Source organism: Triturus cristatus, chromosome 3_2 (genome assembly GCF_964204655.1).
Source record: "Triturus cristatus chromosome 3_2, aTriCri1.1, whole genome shotgun sequence".
Classification (NCBI taxonomy): Eukaryota; Metazoa; Chordata; class Amphibia; order Caudata; family Salamandridae; genus Triturus; species Triturus cristatus.
This window is the reverse complement of record NC_140584.1, coordinates 820,658,113-820,685,896: the sequence shown is the minus strand read 5'-3', so window position 1 is coordinate 820,685,896 and position 27,784 is coordinate 820,658,113. Positions and strand designations below refer to the sequence as shown.

At 45.3% G+C, this 27,784-nt stretch overlaps 1 protein-coding gene across 11 annotated transcripts in view; it reads left to right on the top strand.

Moving 5' to 3' along the window:
• The window catches only part of LOC146858220 (caspase-8-like), a 218,830-nt gene extending 204,132 nt beyond the window's left edge, over positions 1-14,698 (top strand). For 10 of the 11 annotated variants that reach the window (XM_085648996.1, XM_085649001.1, XM_085648997.1 and 7 more), the window contains one exon: positions 7,618-14,698. In XM_085648996.1, coding sequence (XP_085505122.1) covers positions 7,618-7,798 — 181 coding nt within the window. In that variant the 3' untranslated portion in view covers positions 7,799-14,698. The remainder of the gene's footprint in view (positions 1-7,617) is intronic. The other variant, XM_085649003.1, reaches the window with a different exon arrangement.
• Positions 14,699-27,784: the final 13,086 nt, after the last annotated feature.

Sequence of the window (27,784 nt, the reverse complement as noted above, 5' to 3'; positions counted from 1 at the left end):
TGAAACACGCTTTCCGTATCATACAACAAAGCTTATAAAAAATAGACAGAAAACTTGATGCACTGTCCTGCCGTATGGACAGGATGTCTGAATGACTGGATAAGCATGGCGGCAGCCTCGATGTAGCGTAACAGCGAATCTCGGACATGGTGGACATCACCAGAGCGGAAGCGGAGACTGACAAGGAGAGAGACAAGATTCTACGCACCCTGCAGGCGAAGGCTGAAGATCTCGAAGCGAGGTCTAGACGAAATAACATTCGTATTTTATGTGTACCAGAATCCACCAAGGTTGGCAATGTGGAGCAATATGTAGAAAAACTGCTGGTACACCTCATGGGACGTGACACCTTCTCGGAGATACTGGTTGTGGAGCGTGCACACCGATCACTGGCGCCAAAACCAATACCAGGCGCTACCCCCCTTCCAATCATTGCCAGGCTCCTCAATTACAGGGATCGCGATGCAGCATTACGCAAAGCCAGAGAACTGGAGAACCTTCGTCATGAGGGAATGGAAATAACGTTGTTCCCTGATTTTACAAAGCATGTGCAGGAGTCGCGACGACATTTCAATCCGGCAAAGAAGAAATTCCGCGATCTCAATCTGGAGTATAGCATGCTATATCCAGACAAACTAAGGGTAAAAGCTGACGTAAGGTACACCTATTTACTGAACCCAAGGCCGCACTGCGATTAATTGCCGAGAAGGAGCAACGTGACAGACGTCCGGGATCGCCGGACCACTCGGCTGGGCATTCGGAGAATCCACAAGCCCAAGAAGAACGAAATACAGAGGAGTGATCATCAGAATATCTACAGACTGAGGCGCAGTAGGGTAACGTAGTGAATTAATCGTCCATGCACTATGTACTTTGTGACTCCCCGCCAGAGAGTGTCATCTGTCCCTGCAGAGGGGCCAGTACACAAACCACGCATGAACATAAACTTTTGCTAACGAACAGGGGTGCATTGCCGGGAGTGGTGGAGGGTACAAAAGACACTGTAGTTGCTACCTGTACCACCTCGGAGATGCGCTAACTTCAGAGACTTGAGTCACAATGAGAACTATAAGAGTGGCATTGGGAATATGACATGATGGCCACATCTGCCCCTGAGTGTAACACACCTTTCATCTTAATTGTTCTTGAGTTAAGACTGGTTTTCTCAGATGTTGGGGGGAGGGAGGGTATCCAGACAGCCACGACAGTTGGGGTTTTTAGAGGCGTGGGAGGGAAGGGTTGTTGTTTTCAAAAGCGTGATGAGAGTATTGAACAAAGGTTGCAATTGAGATTACATATACTAGATACCAGAGCCAAGAGAAACAGCAAATGGCGGATACGGTCTGAATAGTATGGCTGCAATGGGTGAGAATACACAAGTACTACAGCGCCTGACCTAGAATGTTCGGGGCCTAAATGATAACAGAAAGGTCAGAAGGGTGGGTGCCTACCTAAAAAGATATTCTGTAGCAATTGCTGTACTACAGGAGACGCATCTTGCCCCCGAGCGTAGTGAGGCAGTATGTCGTGAATTCCAAGGGATATGCTACTCTGCAGATTTCACATCACATGCGAGAGGAGTATTGATCTGGGTGGATAGGAAAGCTGGGGTAGAAATGACAGGCATGCTTAAAGATCCACAAGGTAGATATGTTGTAGCTTTGTGTAAACGAGGAGACCTGCAATTCCTCCTAGTAGGTATATATGGCCCTAATTACGATGACCCACAATTTTATACCTCACTCGCTGACAGGTTAGCACAATGGAAGGGAGTCCAGCAGCTCTGGGGCGGAGATTTTAACTGCATATTAAACCCAGACATAGATAGATCACAGGGCCCGCCCAAGCGTCCAACGGCAGCTGCTACTGCCATCCGAGATATAATGCAAACAGAAGGTCTCATAGACATATGGCAACATAGATCCCTGGACGAGAGAGGCTGTACACACTACTCAGTGTATGACACTCACACTCGAATAGATTACTGGCTAATCTCTGGGGGGCTGAGTTTCAGGGTGGCGGCATGCACACGTCTTCCGCGCACATATTCGGATCATTCCCATGTCCAACTGACCCCAAGATAAGGGCCTCCACACATACCAGCGTTTACGTGGCGGTTCCCCCCTTATGAACTACTCAACGCTGTCTTTAAAGAAGGGTTAGCCACAGCTATAGAGAATTTCTTCTCAGAAAATATTGGATCAGTGACTTCATTTACCACAGTGTGGGAAACATTCAAAGTGTCCATTAGAGGAGTGGCTATGTCCGCTCATGCAGGTGTATTACGTTCCATACAGAGTAGATTAAACTCACCAGAAAGGGAAATTGGGCACCTAGAAAGGGTCGCAGAGGAAGGAGTGCACACGCAAGATGCTGCCGATCTAAAACAGAAGCTGGTAGAACACCTAGATACAGCCAATAACAAAATCAAACACAAGTGCAAATACGATTCAGCACAATGCTATGGGGAACGCGAGAGACCTGGCACTACGCTAGCAGGGATATTAAGACCAAAGAGGGAACTGGCCACTATGGTAGGCCTGAGGGACGAGGACAGGAATACATTACACACAGCAGCAGACATAAAAGCCCAATTTCGCACATACTTTAAGAAGCTATACACCTCTCAAAACACCTCTAATATCGAAGCAATAGAAGAATATCTTTCGTACATTAAGATGCCATGGCTGGCGGTGGAACATAAGGAAAACTTGATGGCCTCTTTAACAACTGCTGAAATACGAGAGGCATTAAGCGGGATGGCGTCGGGGAAAGCCCCAGGAGTAGACTGGCTCACCGTCGCCTTTTATAAAGAATTTCAAGATCTTTTGATCCCCCACTTGAAAACGTTATTTGAGGACATGGCAGAGGCAGGTATTATGCCACCCTCCCAACGCGAAGCAGTAATCGTCACGCTATGAAAACCTGGTAAATCACCTACCAGTTGCTCCTCATATCGACCTCTATCCCTACTAAATGTAGATGCTAAATTGTCCGCTAAAGTCTTAGCTAATAGATTAGTCTTATTACTCCCGGGTATTATCCGCCCAGAACAGGCAGGGTTTGTACCCAGTCGTAATCTGTCTCATAACCTGTGGACCCTATTTGGCGCAGTGCAGAGACTAAACCCAGAAATTAAAGCGGCAGCAGTCTTTCTGGACGCTGAAAAAAGCATTTGATTCGGTTGAGTGGCACTTTTATGTTTGCGGTCTTGCACAAGATGGGAGTTGGAGATATATTTTTTATTCTGAAAAAAATATTTTTTTTAAATTCAAAATTTAAGACTGCCCTCAGACTGCATGCCAAAGGTTCTACTGCTAAAGCAAACAGTAGGTGTGAGAGTGGGCAGCCTTGCCTGTTTCCTCTCTCCAGGGCTGTACTGTCTGAGACTATTTTATCTGTGTTTACCCTAGCCACAAGCATTGCATATAGTAGCCTAACTCATTTAAGGGACGTTTGTCGTATTCCTACATGTTCCAAACCCTCCCACATATATGTGCACCCAACTGTGTCAAATGCCTTCTCTATATCCATCAATATTAGGGCGTACTAGTACTATACTAACCTTGGGTTCTAAACTGTGAAATGTGTGAGTTGTCTGATATTGCATAGTGTGCCTTTTCAAGGGATAAACTCACATTGCTCTTCCTGCACTAAATGTTTGCTTACTTTCAGAAATCTATTGGCCAACAGATTACTAAACAGATTACTCATTATCTTAATATCTGGGTTGATCATGGTCAGTAATTGGTACAATTTCATATACATGGGAATGCAATATTGCTTCAGGTCAGTGATTATCGGTGTTTATCTCATTGTAGGCGCTAGACATCTTAAATCAGGATTGATTTCAGGTTTCTTCTACATAGCCAGAACCCCTTGGTTTGGAACTATAGATGAGAAGAGATTTTGTAAAACAAACATCCCCATCTTTGCCTTACATGTTATAATCTCGAAGGGAATGAAATCTGGGCCAGTTGTCTTTCCTTTTTTTTTCTTTTGGCAACAAGACGTGTTGTATCAGCTAAGACTGAATGCGGAGAAATCACTCCATTGTCACAACGTTTTCCTGATTAGGTGACAAAGTGAGCGTACCAGTCAGCCGCTGTCATTTCCTATACAGCGAGACATCTTCTTCCACCAACACTTAGCAATAAATTTCAAAACATCTCTTGCGTTTTTATTACGCCTGAGTGCCACTAACTTTTTTTCCTTTGCTTTGCCTGTTATCCCATTTCTTCTTTTACCAAATGTTTGTATTCCCTTCACCTCACTTTTTTTTGCAATCCAATCATCTCCTGGATCTGTTTTATTAACATAATTAGCATTAAGCATTCTTTTCAAAGCAGTCTTTATCATATCACCAATTCATGCAGTGCACTTTACTTCACTACTTCGATTCATGGTAGCCATACACGCCTGTGCCCTTATCTCAACAGCGTTTCTTCAGATTTCAATCATGATTTCATATTGGTTGTTTTCTAGCTTCTGTACATGCTCTATCTCAAAGCAAGCACACCACATTAATCTATTCGTGCCTCTTATGAATAACCGTACCACTGTTTTTTAAAAACTTGATTCTACATGTATAGAATGTTTCAATTTGCTGCATCTTAAAATTATACTAGCTCTTGATTTGATCTGAGATTGCTTTGCTGTTTCCTCACCTGAATTGTAGTTGTATATTATTCTCGCAAGTATTACTTTAATGATGGCTCATTAATTGTTTTTAGTACAGTAGTGTGTCCGTTGATCTACTACTATGTGTATATAAATAAATGAATTGAAAAGTATAACCGGTGCTGCACAAGTGTCATGTGATACAGGAGGGAAGTAAATATCATGGCCCCACAAAATACCATGAACCTCTTCCACTGTCTTCAGATCTCTCAAACGTCTTGTTGCAGCCTCTGCTAATACCCACTGATTTCTTTCTGCCATAATACACTAGTCTACCCCATCGTAACATATCCTCTCATGAGATGGAGACACAGTCCCATTGTTGTGCTGTATCTTGCCTTACTACTACTTCACAGAAGAGCTTGGAGTACCTGGACAAGGTGTGGTTTCTCCATACACCCAACATGGTAGATTATAACAAAGTTGTGCCTGACTGAAAATGGCATTGAGGTAAAACAAGATGTAGGAAGGTTCAGCTCAATAAGGTTGTCAACACTATAGAGAGTTACAAGGTTTTGTGTATACCAAAACTCACCTCGAGCTAGATGTTAAAATCTGCTTAGTCCTTCTCTTAAAGAGCGCCCTATTTGACTCCTGGCAGAACAATGACCTGCTCTGAACACTATGTAGTACGCATTCTATAACCCAGTCTGCCTGCTCATGCATGCTACGCTCACCTCACACTTAGATACCAGACAGCTCTCTGCTCCAGATGGCAATCCGACAAACATAGGCACTTCTGAAAGCAAGAGAGGACAAAGGAGAGACCAAAAGGAAAGCAAGTTCATTACAAAGTAGCCCCCATCCACTTAAACTTGAGGTATGTCGCACAACAGATAGAAATAAAAAAAATGCATCCTTAAAAACCAGAAGAAAGCATAAAGTGATTGTAAATCTTCCTCAGTTTCAGGTTGATTACCAAGACGACCCCATTCATTTTCCTTCTTTTGAGGAACATGTTGCTGGCGAAACCACACTTGGGTGGGTGAACCAAGGCAATCATCCCTTTGGCCAGAATGGCAGGGAAATCCTGATTGATTAGTTGTGGTTACTATTCTTCAGAATGAAAGGGACTGAGACAGTGCTTTAGAAGTGCCCAGAATTGTATATGAAAACTGACTATGATTTCTGAAACTCCAGATTTAGAAGTCGAATATGGAACAATTTTTACAGAAAAACTTCTTACTACGGTCTTAATTTGCATACGGTTTTGATGCACTAAGGCTACCTTTTCCATGACCATGATTTTGGGTGATTGGTTCACAAGATCTTTCCAATGGGAATAGGGGCCACACTGATGTAACAAACCTGTAGTAGATTAAATCCATAGGTTTTGCAGAAAATGAAGTTTCTACTCTCAGGTCGAATGCAGCTGCGGGTAAATCTGGGCGTAGGTATGAAGGGTACATTTTACAGCTTGTCAGATTCTGAGTGCGGTACTGACATATGGGCAAACAAATTCTGAACTTTTTCAGTTTTCTCTTCATATTGATTTAGAATTTATTAACCTTACACATCAATCCATTCAAATACAGTCACATCTTCTATAGAACTTTCTTAGACGAACCTATTGTAAGGTATTTATTTACATGCTCCCTGCCTTCTTCAGAATACCAGACATTCCTACCTCCTATATTTCTTTGAACCATCCTTAATCACTTCATTAGACCCATTCAGGTCTACCGTCAATGGGAATTGAATTGGGGCTCTTCTTCTATTGGACCGCTCCTATGCCATACACACAGTGCACCACCAACCTTTTTACTAAGTCCGAGCAACCTCAGGATACACAGTACAGTCCTGGACCTCATCACATCTATTGAAAAATAGTCACATTATCTCCCTCTTTTCTTTCATATCTCCCAATTTCCTCTTCAATGTACCAGTTCCTCACAACTCCACCATCACTCCTCCTCTTCATTGCTTAACTCAGCACCCTTTACCATTCATCAAATCAATGACCATCACCTGCTACTGTCATGCTGATGACATGCAGAACATCCTCAGATTGGAATATACATCTCATAACAGAGGACCAAAGTTGTTTGTATAATCACATCAAGCGCAACTCTTCCAAAATGGAGATCTTCACATGTGCACACTAGTCCCCACATCACTGTTCTGCCCTTTACCTTTGGAAAATAATATTCTGCCACATTCCCTAAGCAAACCTGAGGGTGTCCTCTCCATTCTTCACCAAGTAAATCAGGTCACCAGATTCTCCTTCTTTACTATGAATTACATTTTCCTACTCTGGGGTTTTCTCATATGGTACAGACCACGATCACCTTGGTTCTGTCATGCCTCAGTTATGTCAGTGGACTCTACCAAATGCCACCCATTCTTGTGCTACACAGACTCCTGTACATCAAGCATGTGGCTCCCAGACCGCCTCTACTTTCTCCTTCCAGAACAGAGAATTGGGAGAGCTTTTCGAGGTTGCACTTGAATAAGATTGGTGTGGTTGCACTAAATGTACATGAGAAAGTTGTCCACCAGACCTTTGTATCTCAGTGGATCCTGTAGGGTAATGTCCCTGTTTAAAAGTTTAACAATCACAACAAAATACCTACAGCCATGCTTTGAGTTGTAGCATGCAGGCGCGTTAGCACGACTAGGAGGAAGCGTATGCATTGATGTTTCATCAGTAGGGTGGACTTTAAGTGATGCTGCTCGGCAGTGAAATGCTCCATCACCTGGTGGCAAATCTGGGCTCTGAGCATGTGTTCCATTTGATAGCAGGTGAAAGTCCACTGTTTTAGTTTTCCCAGTATGCCACTTCAGACTCAGCCGAGCCATATGTAAATCAGTGTTGGTCCTGCTTATGGGGCATTCACTTGTAAATGCATGAACATTGTTTCTATAGATCTTAAAGATCACATGACACAAATGATTATTTGTACATGGCATTGACATTTATATTACTTTGTGTTTCAGGGAGTTTGATTTGATGACTATTCTCACTGAAGTGAACAAAGAAGTAGCAACTAAAGTTCTGAGGGGATTTAAACAGATGCCCGAAATCAGGGCAACCCTACGAAAGAAGTTGATCTTTCCTGTCCCTCTGCAAAAGCCTGATGGATTTAGAGAAGAGGAAGATATGGATACATGCAGCTAGAATGTTATTGCTTCAATTCAGGGATGCTGAAAGACTGTTTGATGTACTACCTCAAGATATACATCCGCTTGGATCCTGTAAAATGAGTGATAGTCAGACAACATTTTAAACTGATTTTGCACATCTGCCATAAATACACCTGAAATAAAATCCGTACCCATGCCCACCCCCTCCACCGCCATCCGTTGCAAGCCCCACCCACCTGATTACTCTTCCTCCAGCTCATGTGCAACTGAACTGGAATGTCTCAACAGATCTGGAACTGTGTTTGCAAACTTTTCACTTCTTCTTTTGTATTTTAGGACAGTTTCATTTACCAGTGAGCAGTAAGCCAGTAGAGGTGGGCAACATTTCTGCATAGTAATGCTGGAACGTCTCCCTTTTTTCTCCCAGTAGAGTGCAATTGGGACTGATCCAGTGCTCCCTGGGTGATGAAAATAAGCCCAAAAGCATTATGCATTAAGCCTCAATATATAGCCAACATTCTGACAGGGCGCTTCTAAGCAACTTGTCTGTGCTGTGCCTACTGTCTACCTGCTACGTGCTCCAGCAGGCAGACACCACGCACAAACTGCTTTGCTGGTAAAGTTGTTTTAAAGAGCTTAGTCAGGGGCCAGACAGTGTAATTAACTTAACTCTGTTATTTCCACCTCCTAATTCTCACTTCCCCGAGGCTACCTTTGTTGAAACTTTTACCTTTTTCATTCACCTTTCTCTCCTCACATCCTTTACATTACACATTGTCTCTCAGTCCTCATTGCTTTTTCCTGTACTTCCACTCTGCTGCTTCTCTCATTCCTAGGAGAATATTTTTGCTTCTCCTATCCTTTGTGCCATGCAGTACCCACAGACATTCAATATCTTCCCTGGGCTCTGCCTGTACTTCATTCTCCCTGTCTCCTTGATCTCTTTTCATCTGTCTTTTAGAGATTTATTTTCTCCATAAAATCATCTCTATTCTAGCACAGTCAATCATTTTTGTTAAGATAAGGGAAAGAGAATGCCTGTAATTCGTGAGGTTGTCAGTTCTCAGCTTGAATACTGTGGCACCTCTATTGATGATTTTCGGATGGGTACTTCTAACGGCAGATTCCTTACCTACTGAACATCACAAGTACCACACTGTATCTGGAGATTTTTCTCAGCAATTCCCTCCTGTGCCGCTAAGTGATGTTGTGCGATTCCATATCTGTTCTGCCGTGCCCCACCTCTAAAATGATGTCGGCCCACAATTTAACTATCACCACTGTACATCGATGCCGGTTCCTTTCTTTCTGCATCATCTGACGCAGATCCGGGGCTCGCTCCCTCGGTTTCTGTAACCTGACAGAAAACTTACCTAAAACGTTTTCCAGTGTACATGGGATATGTCCCCCTTCAAACCCACAGGAGTTAAACCCTGTAAGGATTGCCACAAACCAGTATCAGTGACTGCCCCTCAAAAGGTCTGTCTCTGGTATCTGGGCTCCTCACATAAATCTGCATTGTGCAACAAATGCACTCCGGTTAATCTGAAGCCCACCCTGGACTTGGAAACCAAACTATACGTCGCCAGGCGTAACAGGAAGGCTCAGAAGGCCCAGTCCTGATACCTAGCAGACATGTGGGATCTTTTGGCCATCAGCAACGAGCTGTAAAAATGTGATTTAAAGTGTCTCATGTTCTTGTGCATAGACTTTGTCACAACATGGGATCTTGAGAAGATCATTGAAGGTGTGAACTTTACCAGGCTCTGGAACACAAATGAAAGCTTGAAAAAAAAGACAGCTAGCTCCTAAAGGAACTGCTTTTCAGAATAAAACAAAGGGACCTTTTAAAAAATAAAATGGGTACCAGCCTAGCGGAAACTGAGAAAGGACTTAAAGGTAGGACCCAGATAAGCTCCTACCAGTGAGTTTGTGTGTGTTGTATATATGTGCTACTCTTGATTTGCAATGCACAGTGTTCTTATCAATGATGTAGTTTCAAATATCATAATCAATGATGTTATCAATGATATAATAGATCATCTCATGTCCTGAGTGATGTAGTATGTGAGGTCATAAGCAGTGCATGGCGAAGTTTATAATGGTATGTTTTAACTAACACTTTCACCTAGCTATAACGTCACTTTAACCTTTGTTTTCTGTCAGGTGACTGGATGGTAGGGTCGGATTTTCAGGGTACTTACTTCTATAGCCCCATCCTGTAGTCTCACAGATGCTATCTGCAGTTTCCATGAGCACTTTCAGTTCTCCATGCTCCCTTATGTCCTCATCAGTGCCCCTCTGGTGTTCACAAAAGTGATGGTAGAGGTTGCTTGCCATCCAAGGAGGTTGGAAATAAGTCTTCCCCATAACTCATTGACTGGTTGCTAAAGGTGAGCTCAGCTCAGACAGTTGTCAATGAACTCGAGACAACGGCTGCCCTTTTGACATACCTGGAGTTTTCCATCAACGTGCCAAAGTCATACCTGACTCCTTCACAGAAGCTCCCTTTCACTGAAGCCATCTTGAACATGGTGCTGTGTCATGACTTCCCTTCTTCCTCATAGAGTCCAGGATGTTTGGGCTATGATCCTGATGTTTCAACCCTTGACGTAAGTCTTAGTTAGAGCGTCTCCTGAATCCTGCTAGTGGACCAGGCCAGGTTGCACATCTCTGGAAGTCTGAAGTCTCAGTGGGCTCAGCGCCAAGGGAACCTCTCCGATTCCATCCAAGTGTTGGAGGAGACTGTAAAAGACGGCGGTGGTAGTTGCTTGCAGTTGGACTGGTACCAGACCCCTCTCCCTAACCCACCTGGGGCTGACAGCTGTGACGGATACATCGCTGCTGGGTTTAAATGACCATCAGGAGGAAGTGGAGATCAAAGGACTTTGGTCTCCAGCGAAAAACCGCCTCCACGTCAACCTGTGGAGTTGCAGATGATTTGCTTGCCACTAAAGGCTTTCCTCCCATCCATCAAAGGGGAAAGGGTGCAAGTGCCTAGGTCAAACACCACCACCATTAGGTATTGCAACAACCAGGGCAGAGTGGAAATGTGGGTCCTGTGCCAAGAGGCAATACCCTTCTGGAACTGGCTGATTCGTCAATTAATCTCTCTGGTTGTACACCTGGCAGGATTTTTAAGCACCAGGGTGGACACACTCAGCCAGCATTGTTTGGCATATCACTAATGGTGGCTACACTAAGGAGTGACACAGAGTATCTTCCGGCAATGGGGAAAACTCTGTCTCGATCTTTACACCGCAGCCATGAATGCAGTGTCCAAACCTTTTTGCGTTGGAGTTCGAAGGGCATTCTTTCTCCAAGATGCCATTCAATTGAATTGGAGCTTTGGAATCTTGTACGCCATTTTGCTTCTACTTCTTGCGCCCAAAGTTATGAAAAAGATTAAGAATGACCAGGCCCAAGTCAACTTAGTGATGCGCAATTGGGCCAAGAAAGTGGGGTACCCAGAACCTTTTGGCCATGAGCATCTGTCCTCTGATCCCGTTGCCTCTCCAGGAGGATCTTCTGTTGCAGAATTAGGGCAGGGTCCTACACCCAGCCAGTACAGCATACACCTCCATGTTTGGAGAGTGAGTGGTGATAGCTAACTTCTTTTGACCTTCTTCCTGAGGTAGTAAATTTCATTTTAGCAGCCAGGTGTCCCTCCACTAAAACCATCTATGCGGGATACTATGAGAAGTTTGTTCTAGGCATGTCTGGATCCTGCAAGTCCAGTTATCTGACATCCTTCTTTTTTCACTTTTTCTAAGCCAGCAAAGCATGTGGCCAAAGGTTATTTATCTGCCTTTCTAAGGTCACCTCAACATCCATCTCTATTTAAATCACCTGTTGTGATACATTTCCTAAAAGGGCTGACCTGTATGTTTCCACCGCAACCTTTTGTAGTTCGCCAATAGGATCTGAATTTGGGTCTCACTTTCTAATGTGCACCCCCGTTTGCACCATTTGGCATTTGCTCGCTAAGATTACTAACCCTGAAGACCATGTTCATCATAAGATTGTCAGTCCATCGTGTGAGAGAGCTACACGCACACTGCAGCAACCTTGCACCACCACCTTTCTCTGCATACTAGTGCTAACAAATAAAGCAGTGTTCCTTCCAAATGTTTTCATGCTCTTCCACATGAGTCAGTCTATCACCCTGCCTGCGTTGCCCCCTCCCACGCCCGCCCCCAAAATCCATACAAGGCGGAAAAAAGGCTCCATCGCTTAGGGTATGTGCCAGAGTGGCAACGTTTTAATAGTGTCCAGGTGGGGGGAAGGGTGTGGGAAGGGAACTGTGGGGGAAGGAGATCTGAAAAGTAAAACGTTAGCCACAAACAAGAAAATAAACCATCACTTTTTAAGGCTGCAACTCACTAGTTACATACCACCATGGAAACTCTAGTTAGTATGAGAAGCACTAATGACTGGAGAGTTCTCTTGAACATTTAATGCAAATTGTTCTTCTCTTAGAGAGAGAGAGCAACTCATTAACTTACAAGTTTTCTTTAAGCTGAGCCCTCTGAGATAATCAACATCAATACCTTGAATCCGAGGTTCTAACGTTCTGTTACTGTAAACATACACCAAGTATTAATGTCCAAAAAGAAACTGAAACTCTCACTTGCTCTACATAAATGTGATTGTCACTGCTAGAACGTAATCCTAATCATTAATTACGTGCGTTCATCACTTCTAAGATTGTGAGTGTTTATACATACAGTAGTACATAATACCAATCAGCACGCGCGTTCGAGAATAAACTCTAACATATCATCAAAAATGCTGCGGGAGCCGATGGCTATGTGCTACGAGGAATACAGTGGTAGCCAGCAAGAAACATCCCTCGCAGCGGGATACCAGGAGAATCCCCAGGAAGTCCGATTCCTCGACTGCGGGACAGCACCGGAAGAGAGCTCCATCTCTGGAGAACTCCGGAAGAATAGTGAGTGCCGAGATCAGGGCATGACTGGCTTTATGGATCCTACCACGCCCAAGATGGCCGCCACCGGAGGAAACAGAGAAACCTATTCTAAGCTGACTACATGAGCCTGAAGGAAACGAGTATTGTAAGACACTGGCAAGAGCACTAAGAAGGGCAACCGTGCACGGAGGCACAGTGTTACTAGTAAGCAGGGAAACAAACAAGGATTGCACAATAGCAAAGCAGTAAGCATGACAATAAACAAGCATTGCACTGCAGCACATATGTAGTGGTGAAACAGCGGTATGTGAAAGCGCACCAGCTTCAAGTTAAAGATGATATGAACAGTGTGACCACCAGTGGGCTGAAAGGGCTGCCTCGTGTGCCTTCCCACATTGAGATTTGTAGCACGTGGGCAGGGACAGGCAGGAAAGCGCCACAGGGATGCATGGGGCAGACCCTAGATCGCGCACCGCCCTCGGTCTGCCAGTAAGAGAGCTCTGAGGTTCTATATTGATCTCACCAGGGACCATCAGGTGTATGATCAGCTCTTCATTGGTGTCTCTGGAACAAAGATAGGGAAGGCAGTGTAGAAGCAGACAATCTCCAGATAGATTGTCCTCTGTATTTAACATCTTCTACGGATTGGGCAACAAACAGCCTCCTGAAGGCCTCATTCCACCAGGGCCAAGGCTGCCACCAGTGCGCTGGTGTGTGCTGCGCCTGCCATGGGCACCTGCCAGGCTGCTTGCTGGACATTAGTCCACATGTTTACGAGGCACTATTGCTTGGATAGCTAGGGAGAGGTATTTTTCCCCTTCCAGTCCTGCAAGTTGTTTTGGTCTGAGCCACTCTGCTGACCCACCACTTGGGAAGACACTGCTTCAGTATCTATTCACAAGGTGAGGAATCTGTGGTTAGAAGTACCTATCAGAAGAAAAGGTTACTTACCTTTGGTAATGCTCGTTCTAGTGGATACTTTAACTGTAAGTTCCTTCGCAACCCTCTCTTCTTCCAGTTTTATGTTAAATTGTGGCTCCAGTGGCATTCCAGGGTAGGACTGACTCATGGTAGAACCACATGATGCCATCTACTGGTACACAAGGAAATTGCTGAGAACGATTTCTGGATCCAGTCTGGTGTTAGTGGGAATTCACAAGGTGAGGAATCTGAGTTTAGATAGAGTATCCCTCAAAGAGCATTATTAATGGTAAGTGACGTATTCTTCTGATGGGCTTCTGGTTCAGAAATAAGGAGCCTAGAATGTAGGTATCAGGATGGTCTACAGTCCAAGGAGACATAATAGTGTGCTGTATAAGTGCAGTTACTCTAACCCAAATCTTCTCTACTTTCTCTTAGATTTCTTCCCCTCTATCATTCTTCTTCACCTTTTTCCTTTCTACGCTTTGATTTTTTCTAACTCCCCTTCTGACACACAGAATCCAAGTCTACATCCTCCTGTCCTAACCCACTACAGATCATAGGACTAGTTACTTCTTTAGCACCTATATAATCCATCTCCCCATGGACATTCAGAAAATGAAGCTGGATGTACAATACAGGCCGGGTTGGAGATCTGACTGATGTTTTCTTGTCTTATTTAGCTGTCAAATTGGTTTTCATTACAATCATGAAATAAACTTAATTGCACATGTGTCTCTGTACATTAAATATTAATTGCCATAGATCAATAATGGTTCTAAGAAACATTCTGACACTGATTTGCCTTAATAATGTACTGCCCATTCTGTCTGGGCTTGACAAGTGGGTTTATTTTTTATAGCTGTGGAACTCTATGTAGTATGGACTGAAAGGTGAAATGTAAGGCTGTGTATTGTGTGCGAGAGAGATACATTGTGACTGTATGACAATGTTATTTACTTGACCTAAGAAATACTGGTGTCAGTTGTAAACAGTTTAAGTATTGCTCATTTTGTCTGCTTGAGATATGTCAACGATGTTTCCCTGGTGTTGTATTTTTATAAATTAATCAGTTGGATGCAAGTATGTTATTGTTTCTTGTTGGACTTGGCCCTTTCTTGCTAAATTTCCCTAAACATTTTGCTTTCCCCCTAGACCTTTTTTCTGACATGGTGTTACCATCTTAGATGCTTTGGGTACTATGCCACTGCTGATCAGTGTCAAAGTGAAAGTGCTCCCTGTATAAAGTGTAATGGTAATTGGCTGTCCATGATTGGTATATTTGCCTTACTAGTAAAGTGTACTGTGTGTGCCAGGGCTGGTAATGAAAATTCTACGAGTGGGCCTGCAGCACTAAGTGTGCCACCCACACAAGTAGCCTTAAAGAGAGAACTCAGGCCTGCCACTGCAGTGCCTGCGCGCAGTTTGTTAAACTGCCATGTTGTCCTGACAAGTGCACCCATTTGCCAGGCCTTACCCTTCCCTTTCTATGCACATCAGACAACCCTATGGTAGGCCCAAGGTACCCCCTCGGCAGGGTGCAGTGCAAGTGTAAGGTAGGACATGTACTAAGGTGTGTACTATGTCCTGACAGTGAAATACTCCCCATTTCGTTTTTCACTGTTGAAAGGCCATCTTCACCCTTAGGACAGAATGGGGAGGCTGTGTAATATGTTTTCCAGCCTATCTTCCCAAAGGCTCTTCGTGAGGATTGTCCTGTGATTGTGTGCACCCGGAGTCCAAGTGAGTCTCAGCGACGCTGTGTGCTTTGTGCAGCCTGAGAACTTAGTGAGGATTGCCCTGTTATCGTGCACCTGGAACTCAAGTGAGTCTCAGCAACGCTGTGTGCGTGTGTTTCTTGCAGCCTGAGACCTTCAGGAGGAGTGCCCTGTGATCGTGCACACCCGAAGCCCAAGTGAATCTCAGCGACGCTGTGTGCGTGTGCCCTGCTGCAGCCTTAGATCGTCGCATTGCCTGCAGCCCGGACAGGCAGCCCCGGAGGAGCTGAGCCGCCGGCCCGAGCCCGTCGTTGCCAGAGCAGGACTTCGAACCAACCCTGCCGGGTGAGTGTCCGAATCCCACTGCCCGGAATCCACAAAGTTGCATCGGAGGCCCAAGTCGCGGGAAGAGGAGAGGAGAGCGAGGTCGCACCCGTCCCTCCCCCCCCCCCCCCACCGCCAGGTGTAACGTGTGTCACCGCCTGGGGCGGGGTGCGGGTTCAGAGAGGGACGCTCTCAGCCTCTCCCATTCCTGCAGCGCGAGCCTCTGCTTCGGTTCGTATCGCGTCCCGTACTTGCCAAGGAGTGGCAGTACCAGGGCCGGAGTGCGGAGCTGCACTTTGGTTGACATCATACCCGTTTTGGGAGCTTCTATTGGTGGAAGCTGACCGCGAGTCAATAAGAGTGGCGGAGAGACCGCCTAAGGCACCGTGATCGGTGCTGGAGTGTATTACACATTGCATTGGTTCTGCATTATGAACTACCCGATTAGTGTATTACACATTGCAATATTCCTGCATTACGAACTACCTGATTGTTGCATTACGCATTGCATTATTTCTGCATTACAAACTGCCTGATTGTTGCATTACGCATTGCACTCGTTTTGCATAACGAACTGCCTGATTGTTGTGTTATGCATTGCATTATTTTGGCATTACGAACTGCTCGATTGTTGCATAACGAACCACATTATTTTTACATTGCAAAGTGCCAGATTCTTGCATTACGAACTGCAAAGCATTGTATTAGAACTGCAGTGGATCATTTAGAACTGTTCATTAATTTCGCCAGAACTTACAAGGGCTGGCTAGCCCAATAACCGGTCAGGAGCAATATTACAAATACGCATATGTTAGATTCATATCATGTGGTCTCATTGTTTATCTTTTTATATAAATGTATACTTGTTTTTATGAAACTCGTGTAGAGTCCATTTGTGGTGTCATCATTGGGTTACTGAGAGCGTGGTTGCAAATACTTTACACACTTGCCTTGAAGATAAGCATACAAAAACAACAGTTGGACAGAATGCAGAACAGTGTCATACATTCACCCCAGTACAGAGATCTGGGCATAAATCCATCGTTTTTTTGCTCACCATGCCATTTCAGTTTGAACCCAGCCATATGCAAATCATTCTTGACCCTGTGCCTCATGGGAACAGTCCAGCCCGAACTGCCAAGCCAGGTCCTCCGTGGGCAGGAAACCAGCATCCTAGGACCGGTTTCGGGGTTTCACCCCTCTTCAGCCAGGTTAGCTTGATTCTAGTGGCATGGAGAGCACCGGACCCACGTCTGGGCATACCCGTCCCACTCGGGGTGACAAATGCAAAAAAACAGTTGATGGACAGAATGCGGAACAATGTCATACATTCACCCCAGTACCCAGATCTGGGGTTAAATCAATCGTTTTTTTTTGCTCACCATGCCATTCCAGTTTGAACCCAGCCATATGCAAATCAGTCTTGACCCTGTGCCTCATGGGAACAGTCCAGCCCGAACTGCCAATCCAGGTCCTCCCTGGACTGGAAACAAGCATCCTAGGACCGACTTCGGGGTTTCACCCCTCTTCAGCCAGGATAGCTTGATTCGAGTGGCATGCGGAGGACCTGGCTTGGCAGTTTGGGCTGGACTGTTCCCAAGAAGCACAGGGTCAAGACTGATTTGCATATGGCCAGGTCTAAACTGGGGTGGCATGGTGAGCAAAAGAATGATGGATTTAACCCAGATCTCTTGACTGGGGGTGAATGTTTTGATTTGTTCTGCATTCCGTCCATCAATTGTGTGTCTTTTGCTTTCTCACCCTAAGTGCGCCAGGTATGCCCAGATGTGGGTCCTGGGCTCACTGTGCTACTGGAATCAAGCTATCCTGGCTGAAGAGGGGTGAAACCCCGAAACCGGTCCTAGAATGCTTGTTTCCGGTCGAGGGAGGACCTGGCTTGGCAGTTCGAGCTGGACTGTTCCCATGAGGCACAGGGTCATGACTGATTTGCATATGGCCAGGACTAAACTGGGGTGGCATGGTGAGCAAAAGAATGATGGATTTAACCCAGATCTCTTGACTGGGGGTGAATGTTTTGATTTGTTCGGCATTCCGTCCATCAATTGTGTGTCTTTTGCTTGAAGATAAGCATGGCTGCTCATGCCAAGCTACAGAGGGGGTGAGCGGGCGCTATCAGAGAAGGTGTCCTTCCTTTCCCTGACGTTAAAGCAAGGGTCCCTATTTGGCCTAAGTTACCTACTTCAGCCAACTAGCAACCCCCAGGTCTAACATTTCTGAAGGAAAGATGGGTGAACTGAGCATGAAGCAAAATTTCTATAGCCAATACTCCTTGACTTGTGTTTTATGGTCTGGCTTGATGGCAAAGCTGTCTTCATGCAATTATGTGAGTATCACAAGGAGAGAGGGGCCTTGGCTCCAATCGCACGATGGGAGCAAGGAGTACATGTTTTGATTGGGCAGAAGTTGTGTACGTCCACAAAAGAAGTGCTCGTCCTCCACACAGCTGTGATAATTTTGTTTATACAACTGCCTGAGCTTGAACGTTTAGGGGCACACACTTGCCATTGCAATGCTATTAAAGTGTTGTAGATAATTTACCTCCGTTTTCTCTGGCAGCAGCACAGATGGAAGGAGGGCAGTCATTAACGTACATAGATTTTTAGCTCTGGCTTGACAAAGCAGTCATGAACTCAACATATTGGCACTGCCAATGTTTGTTTTATAGTTCCATCGAATAGCATATTTTAGGATGCATTACCTATTGGGGCTGTTCCTCTCTCTGGACTTTATATTTCAAATATTGAAAAACTCAGAGATGGGTGTGGCTAAGATGGTGGTATGAGAAAGTGTGTTCTGCCCACTGTGGCATCGCTTCCGGCCCCTATTGCACAGAACCCAGTGACCTCCAGAAGCCGAAGACCCACATCAGGGGATTGCAAGATGGCAGACTCTGAGTCACTGGTTACCTCAGGAGGATCCAGGAGGGGCGAAGTTGAGGCCGGGCCTGCAGGTCAACGAAGCAGCGCAGCCTTTCAAAATTGTGTGTGCAGTAAACCACAGCACCAAAGGCCACTGGAGTGGTATTCTGCTGAGTGAAAGATTCTCTCAGGATCCTGAGAAGCGGCAGAGCCTCTCCGAAGATAAGAGACCAACGAGAGGATTGGGGGTAGATGCCATATTCAACAAAACAAATGGAGACCCACCTCCAGTGCGAACCGCAAGAGTGTTCGGGTACAACCACGTGTGAGGTGTGGCTCGCACTGCTGAGCTGTTCTCCCTAACTCGCTCAATGTGACCGGCATGAACAGTCCTTTTGGATTGGCCTACTCCTGTTGGCTATGTTTGTCTGGATTGCAGAGGTATGCAACCGTTCTAAGAGGGTCTGAACCCTGGTGTGCCCTAAGCAGCATAGCGTGACATGAACCTGTGATGGCCACTACTCCTCATTGCACGGCCTCTATAAAGAAATCCTGGAACAGGCTCCTAGTCTACCTGCATAAATCCAAGAGTTGACTTGGGCCCACAGATAGGCTGATGTCAATGTTGGCTGAGAGGGGAGAACGCCCCAGTTGCAACAGTGTCCCTCAGAAAACCTGAACTTATGGAAAACCTTCACATGTTCAGCGGGTACTCTGGAATTAACTCAAAAATGACTGCAACAAAAAGCTTGACAGACCTGCATAACAACCTCAACACAAAATTGGTGAGCCTAGAAATGAGGTGAACTCAGTGGGGCAGAGAGTGCTGGAGGTTGAGGGTAAACGTATGAGCCTAGAACAGAACACAACATGTGATATACAGCAATGTGAAGACCTGGTGATGCAATTTCAAAGCTCATTCTCAAAACTGGATGATCTAGAAAATCACTCCTGATATGAGTACCTGTGGATCACTGGCAGGCATAAAAACTTACAGAGAATATGGATATCCTGGTGAAGTTTCAATACTTTAGTGAAAAAGAGTACGTGCTAAAGGCAGCAAGACTTTAAAGGGAGGGGACTTTTGCAGATTACTCGTGGTGTTTCAAGACAGTTCTCAAACCACATTGCAGCACTTCATGAGCTTTCGACCCATAACAAAAACTGTGGCTGCATAATGAGAAGATTAAATATAGATGAATACATTCCTCCAGCCTATCTTTTTGGATAGATTGAAAGCAACATAGTGTAAAGAGCAAAAAAGAAGCTGGCAAACATTTTAATGTCAAAATCTCAGAAGATGTGGACATTAGAGGCAGGCGGGAAGCAGCGGTAGCCACGCCTAGTAGGACCATGAACTCCAGTCCATTGTGCCATCAATGGCAGCCCAGGAAAACTCCAGGAGATTCTGACTGATGCTGAATCCCATCCCTGAGATGAGGGGCAGCTTATGCTGTGGAGTTGAAAGACTCCGTGTGAAAACGCGCTCTTGAATCCAAGTCAATTTTAGTCAACATTCAGAATGGGATGTTAGTTGTGTTAAGTAAGTTGTAGTGTTTTTCTATGTTTATTTAACAGTTAACAACACAGAAGGGGAGAACAGGACAGAGGGGGCAGAGGGACACAATCAAGACAAACCTTTCAAGAGAGAACTGTGCCACATACAACTCATGACGATGTATACAAAAGTTGTCTGTTACCCTAAGCTATATCTGGGGTTAAAATCTTAACACAAAGGTTTTGAATAGTCCTATAAAATGGGTAATTTGGAAAAGCCTCTGAGATAGCTTGACATCCTCTGTCTCCAGGAAACTCACCAGCTGAAAGACGAACAAGGTAGGTTGCAACACAAGATGTACCCCTCAACAAATAATTCCACCTTGTGGCTGACATAAAGAGAGGCGATAAAATATTAGGGGAAACAATACATCACTTGGACAGGCAGGGTTAATGCCATCAAGAGGAATGTTCTCCCGAGGCTCCATTATCCTGTCCAGGCCCTACCAATTGTAGTTGAGAAAGCCAATACTAACCAGACTCCAAAACTAATCTTGCAGTTCGTATGGTAGAATAAGGAACCCTGACTCCTATGTCAACCCGGAATAAATGAGGGGATAGCTCTCTCCAGTTTCTTGTTATTGTGCTGCAGCCCAACTGTGAACCGCAGTGGGACAGACAAAGGCAGCATGCAATAAAAACTGGATTAACATGGACCACGCTATAGTATATTGATATTTCTGGGAGTTGATATGAGTAGAACAGAACCATAGGCCTACCAACGCACACCTCAGCAGCCGAGTCAGCACTCCAGTCATAGTTTGAAATGGGATTGTGGAAAACCGAGAACTGGCGAGCCCCCCCCCCCCCTCCCTCCTTTTTACAATTAAGAATGTATACCTGCACTGAGGGAAACTCCTTTCCCAGCATGGCAATTAGGATGTAAAATAATCTCAGACATGTACCACAATGAAGCTTGGAAAACCTTTGAGCAAATCAAAGTAGACTTTCACATTGATAGAAGGAACAACTAAAATATGGACAGATTAGACACTGGTTTACCCACCCCAAAATCCGACAAACCGCCATAGAAAGAAACTATTTAGAAACTCTCTCCCCATAATCAATTGTAGCCAAAGGTACTATTTCCAAACTCTTATTAAGTAATACTGGAAACTGGAAATTTTACAAGGGCTGGGAAAGGGGCATAGACAGACAAATCGCACACTAACAGTGAGAACATGTGGGGAGGGACACAGATCTTCCCCCATTTTCATTGCAAACTGAGACACTAAAAATATAACATTTGGTATGGTTGGAGTAACACACTCCACCACCCCCGCCAAACATATCCAATGTTGGACTATTTGAAGGGCAGTAGAGCTATGGGGGATGCTTTACATATATGTTGGTGTCGCGTAGTTCCCACTAATCTGTAGGACCTGCCCTTTTGCGGACAACATAAACTTTGGGTGAGGTGCCTAGACTGATTCCAAGCACTCCTGCAGGAGATGTTGGCTCACAGTGCCACCATAAGCCCCCTTATCCCAACCAGGGAGCGAATGGTTTCTGGCAACTACTGAATATGACAACCCTGACCTCTCAGAGACCGTGGCAACAGATCAGAACCCTTCTGCTCTGTCACTCTTGCTCTTTTGTTCTCAGAGAAGTATACAGAGAATACACAGTGGGACGTTTTCAATATATTTATTGAACCAACGTTATTGAATAAAATACATGTGCTGCGATAATCAGTAGTCCGAAGTAGATGAAAGTGATTACAAGCACCAAAAGAGTAAATAGCAGATATAGTTCCACGATGGTGCTAAGGCAGTGTATACATGCAGGCATATAAAAGAAGGTAGTAATCAGGCATACTTCCACTATGCAATCCCCACACTATGTATGTCTAGAGTGGGTAGGTGTAGAGCCTAGAATCCTCCCATGGGATGATCCAACCCCATTTCCAGTTGGGAGAGAATGTAGGACCCCATCTTGGTCATGAATTGGACAACCCTCACAGAGATGCCAGCTAGCTGTTCTGTGAAGCAACAGCATACAGGGACCTTCAGTGTCAGCTAAAGTGCCTCCTATGCTAGCCTCCGGAAATGATTATTTATAATAAAAAGCATCCTTGCGATGTTCCCACAGATTAGCTTTGTGTGCATATGTTGATAGCCCTGTTGCCCCAGTATGAAGATAGAACGACATTTGTACATCATGTCTAAAGGCCTTGTACTCAGTGTTTGAGGCATTATGATAATGTTGTCTGAAGCCAGATGTGTAAACAAAAGTCGTTTCAGAAAAACTAATCCCACATTGTAACTCTAATATGTGCCAAATGTCCCAGCAATAATGGTATTGTGCAAAAAGAGGATAATGTAAGAAATGTGTGACTTTGGTACATGGGCCTAACTCTGGCACATAACACCCACTCCTCATACTAAGGGTTGACCCAAAAAGCTATCTTAAAAAAGGCAGCAGGCCATATAAAATGTAAACTAAAAACCACCCCTTAACCCCTTGCGTGCGCACGACGTCTCCCGGCCGTCGTGCATTACGGTGGGCGTGTGCGCACGATGGCCGGGAGACGTCGTGTCCCCGAACGGGAGAAATAAACCCGCACGCAAGGGGTTAAAATCCTCTAAAAGCAAACTTCCCTTTAAAATACCCATCAAAAGCTATTAAAAGTCATTATACTGTTTGAAATCCCAAGCACTCAGAAAGCCATGGTGCTTAGAATAAAGCAAAAAAAAAAACATTGTTTCAGTTTTTTAAAAACAGGCCAAATTGTTCCTATCAAACGGAAAAGCCAATTGTTTGTGTTTCGAGTGGCAGTTGCAACATTGCTGTCACTGGCAACTGCAGACGAAGTTCCCAGAGACGCACCTAGAAGCAGGTTTATGGAGCAAAGGTGGTTCCATTCAGTCCCCCAGCAGCTGCAGAGGGAGGGACTACATCCTGTAAGTGTTCCGCTGAGCTGGTATCCATTTCACCAGGAGCCAAAGCATCCCAGGGTGGCTTGAAGAATGGGTTCCACAGCAAAAGAATATGTTGGAGACAACTGTACCCATCGGTCTTTAAAGGGTCAATTAGCACCTCAATGTCCAATGGTGCAACCAATTGCTATCCAAGGCAGAAATTCTGTTCGCCCTCATGGCTGCAAAGCAGGCAGCAGAATACTGGTTGTACGCAGTGAGGCCAAACAGGCCTGAATAACAAGAACCAATGCTCATTCAGTTCTCGAAGCAAGGTGTGCGGAAGCAGTGTATCATGTGCTCACAGCATAGTAGCACAGCCAGTGCTGTCTCCATTCCGGTTTGAAGCAGGACGTCCATTGCAGAGCAGGAAAATTAAAATCCGAATTCCCGCCTCAAGTAGCAGGACAAGCGGAAGACATACAAAAATGCTTTCAAGTACAGAGTGTATGAATGATGGAATAACTCCAAAAACTGTCTGAAAGGTGCTAACCAATCCAGAGCCAGTACATTTAAAAAAGTGCGCTATTCCCTTTGTATCAGACATATTAAAGATACGGTGGACCAGCTCCCCAAATGCAGTGGGAAGTTAGTGTGAAGTAGCGTCTGTTTTTTGGACGAGGATGTTGCAACTTTGAAATCTAACGTCTCTGGCAGGTGTTAAGGTAACATCCTTTTGAAAAAAGCAAGGCTTTCAGTTTACTGAGAGATTCAAAGCATATTTCGGAAACATTTATCGACGGTCACAGCGTTGCCTCCCTAACTGTGCGGGCCGGTGGAGACAATACTTGTGTGCAACAAGTAACTATGGAATTAACAGTTACAAGCTAAGCGATGCCGGGGTCCATTCCACAGCAACTTATTTATTTGTATGCTGCCACAAGCGATAGGTCCTAGGCCCATCTCTTTTATTTGTCTTTCGTTGTCCCGGAGCTGATATTCATATTATCATCGTCCTCAGACTGGGCTACCAGTTCTGGCTGATGTCTCTCAAACTGAGCTACCAGTTGCCTAAGAGATTCCTTTTTGGGACTTAAGCCTGGTTTGATACCATACCCCTTACAGAGGGCTATGGCTTAGGTCCATGTAAGGCGTCCGGTCGAGCTCCTGATCCTGGCCTCAGGAATTATTTTGAATAGTTGGGACCTTTTTCATGAGGTTATGAAAAACCTAAATACTTTGTCCTAACTAAAATACAGCCTTTTCCATTTCTAATCAGTTAGTTTCAGAGACTTAACCAAGGCCCTAATAGTTAATTTTAGAGATTTAGAATTTGGGTTCCTCGTATGGGGCCAGATGTACGACCATTTTTTGCGGTTGCAAACAGGAAATCAGCCCCTTTACAACCGCAAAATTGGTCTGGCCCTTGTACAACTCCTATTTTGCAACTCTGTAACCTATTACTGAGTTGCAAAATAGGGTTTGTGACTCACTATAAGAAAGGGTGTTCCAAGGGCATCCCTTCCTAATAGCGAGTCCAAATGGTATGTGCCATTGTTTTGTGACCGCTTTTGCGGCTTCAAAACACTTGCAGTTTACCACCTACTTCAAGTAGGAGGTAAGCCACTGGCAAACAGCAAGGAGTCCCCACGGGACCCCTTCCCCTCTGGCAGTGTTCCCAGCGACCACTACCTGTCCTTAAAAAGTTAAACTGAAGTGTAATTTTTCTTTTTTAAATGCATCCTGTTTTCCTTCAAGGAAAACTGGCTGCATTTAAAAAAGAAAAAACTGCTTTGTTAAAAAAGCAGTCACAGACATGGTGGTCTGCTGACCCCAGCATGCCACCATCCCTGGGAGTGCCAGCCATTCCTAATGGGGTTGCGAATAGCACCTGCCTTATGAATATTAATGAGGCAGGCAATTTGCAACCCCATTAGGAATCGCTAGCAGTGTCTGAGACACAGTTGTAAATTGCATTTTGCGAGTCACAAATTGTGAGTTGCATAGCGACGCAATTTGCGACTCGCAAAATGTAAGGGTCGTACATCTGGCCCATGGTCACTTATTGACAAAGTGATTCCAGCAAATGCAGTCTTCTATCCCACTGCTGAACCACCAAATGTAGGAAGCTGTCTCTCTATATAGTGTACTAAAATGAAGTACACTGTGCAGAGAGTCCAGTGAATCCTCAAATGGTAAACGCAGATAATTCGAATGCTCTTTTTGTGGTAGCGTAGGCAAGGAGATAGACTTATCAGAGGGTAATTCTAAGCATTTGTTGTACTCCACAGAGGCAGTAAATGAGAAACACACTCAAGAATAAATCAGAGACCAATTTATTAACCTGACCAAGAACACAGTCCTGAGGTCAGTACCTTTGGAGTTATATTTTGCAAACTTTGAAAAATCATATCACTTTTGTGCTCAATTACGCACCATAGGAAACAATGGGGGGGAAAAGTAGAAAAATGCATATAAATTCAGGCAATGCTTTCACTAAGTTCATCTTCTTGTTTTTGATCGATGTCGGGACCAGGACCAAAGTTTGTGCAGGAGAAGTTCGGGAGTGCCCCGAATTGGGCAGGAGCAGAGTGCTGAGGTCCTTGGAAGCTGGTGCGCAAAGACAAAGGGGGCCACTTGAAAACGCTCACTCTGCACAGGGGGGCTTACAGGTAAGCCCGGTGGGTCTCCTTAGAGGGAGGAGGTCACATGGGCTAGGGCCCCCAGGGAACACAGCAGGTTAGTCAATGTCAGGGCCGGTGGGGCCGGGCGCAGAGCGAACAGATCAGCTGGGTGTTGTGCGTCTTAAGGGCCTTTTGGTCAGGAACAGGCAACTTGGAGAAAAGAGCTTGGGACAACTGGGCCACTCAGGAAGTGGGTCTCCGGTGTCTCAAAATCACTGAATCGGTGCTTGCTTCTATTGCTTTGGGAGTCTGTAGTGGACGTCTTCTCAGTTTTTGCCGTTGGAGGTCCATTACCCTGGGTAATGGTACGCTGCGGCTCCTGTACGTCGGGGTGCCTTAAAACTTGGTGGAGGCAGATCTGACCCTCTAGAGCTGTTGTACCTTTTCGTGCTTTGGTGCTGAATTCATGGGATTGGTGCCTGTGATGTGCATGGGAGTGATCCCTTCCCTCCAAGGGAGCTTCTAGGTAATTTCTCCAAGTCTGAAGGTGCTCTGGGGCTCTTGGAGTCCTTTCAAATTTCAGGACGACACAGCAGCAGCGATTGTTGAGTCCTGAGAGCAGCAGGCAGGGTTTGGCACCTTTGTCTTCTGCAGCAGGGCTTCAGTTCTTGAGCAGCGGGTCTTCTTTGTCCTGGTGTTCTATTGTCTGTCGAATCTGATGTTCAGGTCTCTAGTGCCACCTAAATACTGAATTTAGGGGTGTTACAAGGGGAGACCGGTAGTAACCAAAGGGCTAATAACCTTTACTGTGTCGACACCCCTTAGCAACCCCTTCCAGTGAGAAGGGCCACTACCCTAGCCCTTATTGGAGGTTTCTCCACCATTCCAAAATGGTGGGAATTCAGGAGTGGGGTTCACAACAACTGACCTATCCTAGGTGGGGACCCTCCTCTTCATCCAACTATTTTTCCCACCATCCCTTCCACTAAACGAGGAGGAGGAGGAAAGGGGGCTTGGTTCCTATCACTATGTGAAGGTTCCTGGGTTGGATTTCAAAGGCGGCATCGACTTTGAAGCTTCCGGCTCAGGAAGGCCATTCTGTCCTGGATTAGGTGTGAAGCATCCCCACCCAGAGCAGGCTTGTCTCTGTCCTCACCCCATGACATCAGAAACATGTCTGGTGGTGGCAGACTAGTGAGAACCAGTCAAGGACCAAACCAGGGGTTGGTAAGATTTCAGGGGGTCCCTCTTAAATGGTCTGCTGTGTGCATTTATTCATAAATCCAGTACTGGCATTTGGGAGGGTTTATTAAGACAAGATGTTTGGTTTCAAACATCTTAGGAATCATAGAATCCATCATGGAGCTAGGACACTCATGTTGACAAGTATCCAATCCATGTACTCCTCATGGCTTCCCTGTGCACATGCCAGAATAGACTGGACATTGCAGGGGCATATCTGCTCATGCTGTTATGCCCACACATAGAATATAGTGCACCCTGCCTTGGGGCTAAAGGCCTGCAGTGCAGGTGACTTACCTATATCTTATGCAGTGTATGGAAGGCATGGCACACACACAGGCTGTGTGCCATGTCAACTCTTCTGACTTCTTGCACCAAGACATGCAGCTTGCAATGGCAGAGGGCATAGCCTTGGTGAGTGGTCCCTCAGGTGGCACAACCAGTACTGCAACACCAGAGGACCTTCTTCATTACCCGTGCAATAGGTACCAGGGGAACCATTTACTAGGGACTTCTAGATGTAACTGAAGTTGTGCCAATCATGGTACCATTTTGGGAAAGAGATCTGGCACAAGGAGCCTCGTTGGCAGCAACCCAGTGCACTTAAAGTTCGAAATTACATCGGGCAGAAAGTGAGGGCTAAGTATTCAAAAATAGTCACTTTCCTACATCAGCCATATGAGGAAGACCCTAGCATTGACTGGTGTGGGAAACTGGGTGAAGCCGGTGGACCGGATACTTCTCCAGATACTGGTATTCTTTCTACCCCTACCATAGCTACGGAGGATGGAGTCTCATACGCAATGGTGGTGCGAAGGGCAGCTGAGGTCCTTCACCTTCAGTTGCACTCTGTGGCAGTCAAGACTACTATCTTGACCGGAAATCTCCAGTTCCGAACCCCTACTCCTATTTAATGACACCGTCACTGATGTCCTTTTGGGGACTTGGTCCAAACCCAACTCAGGGG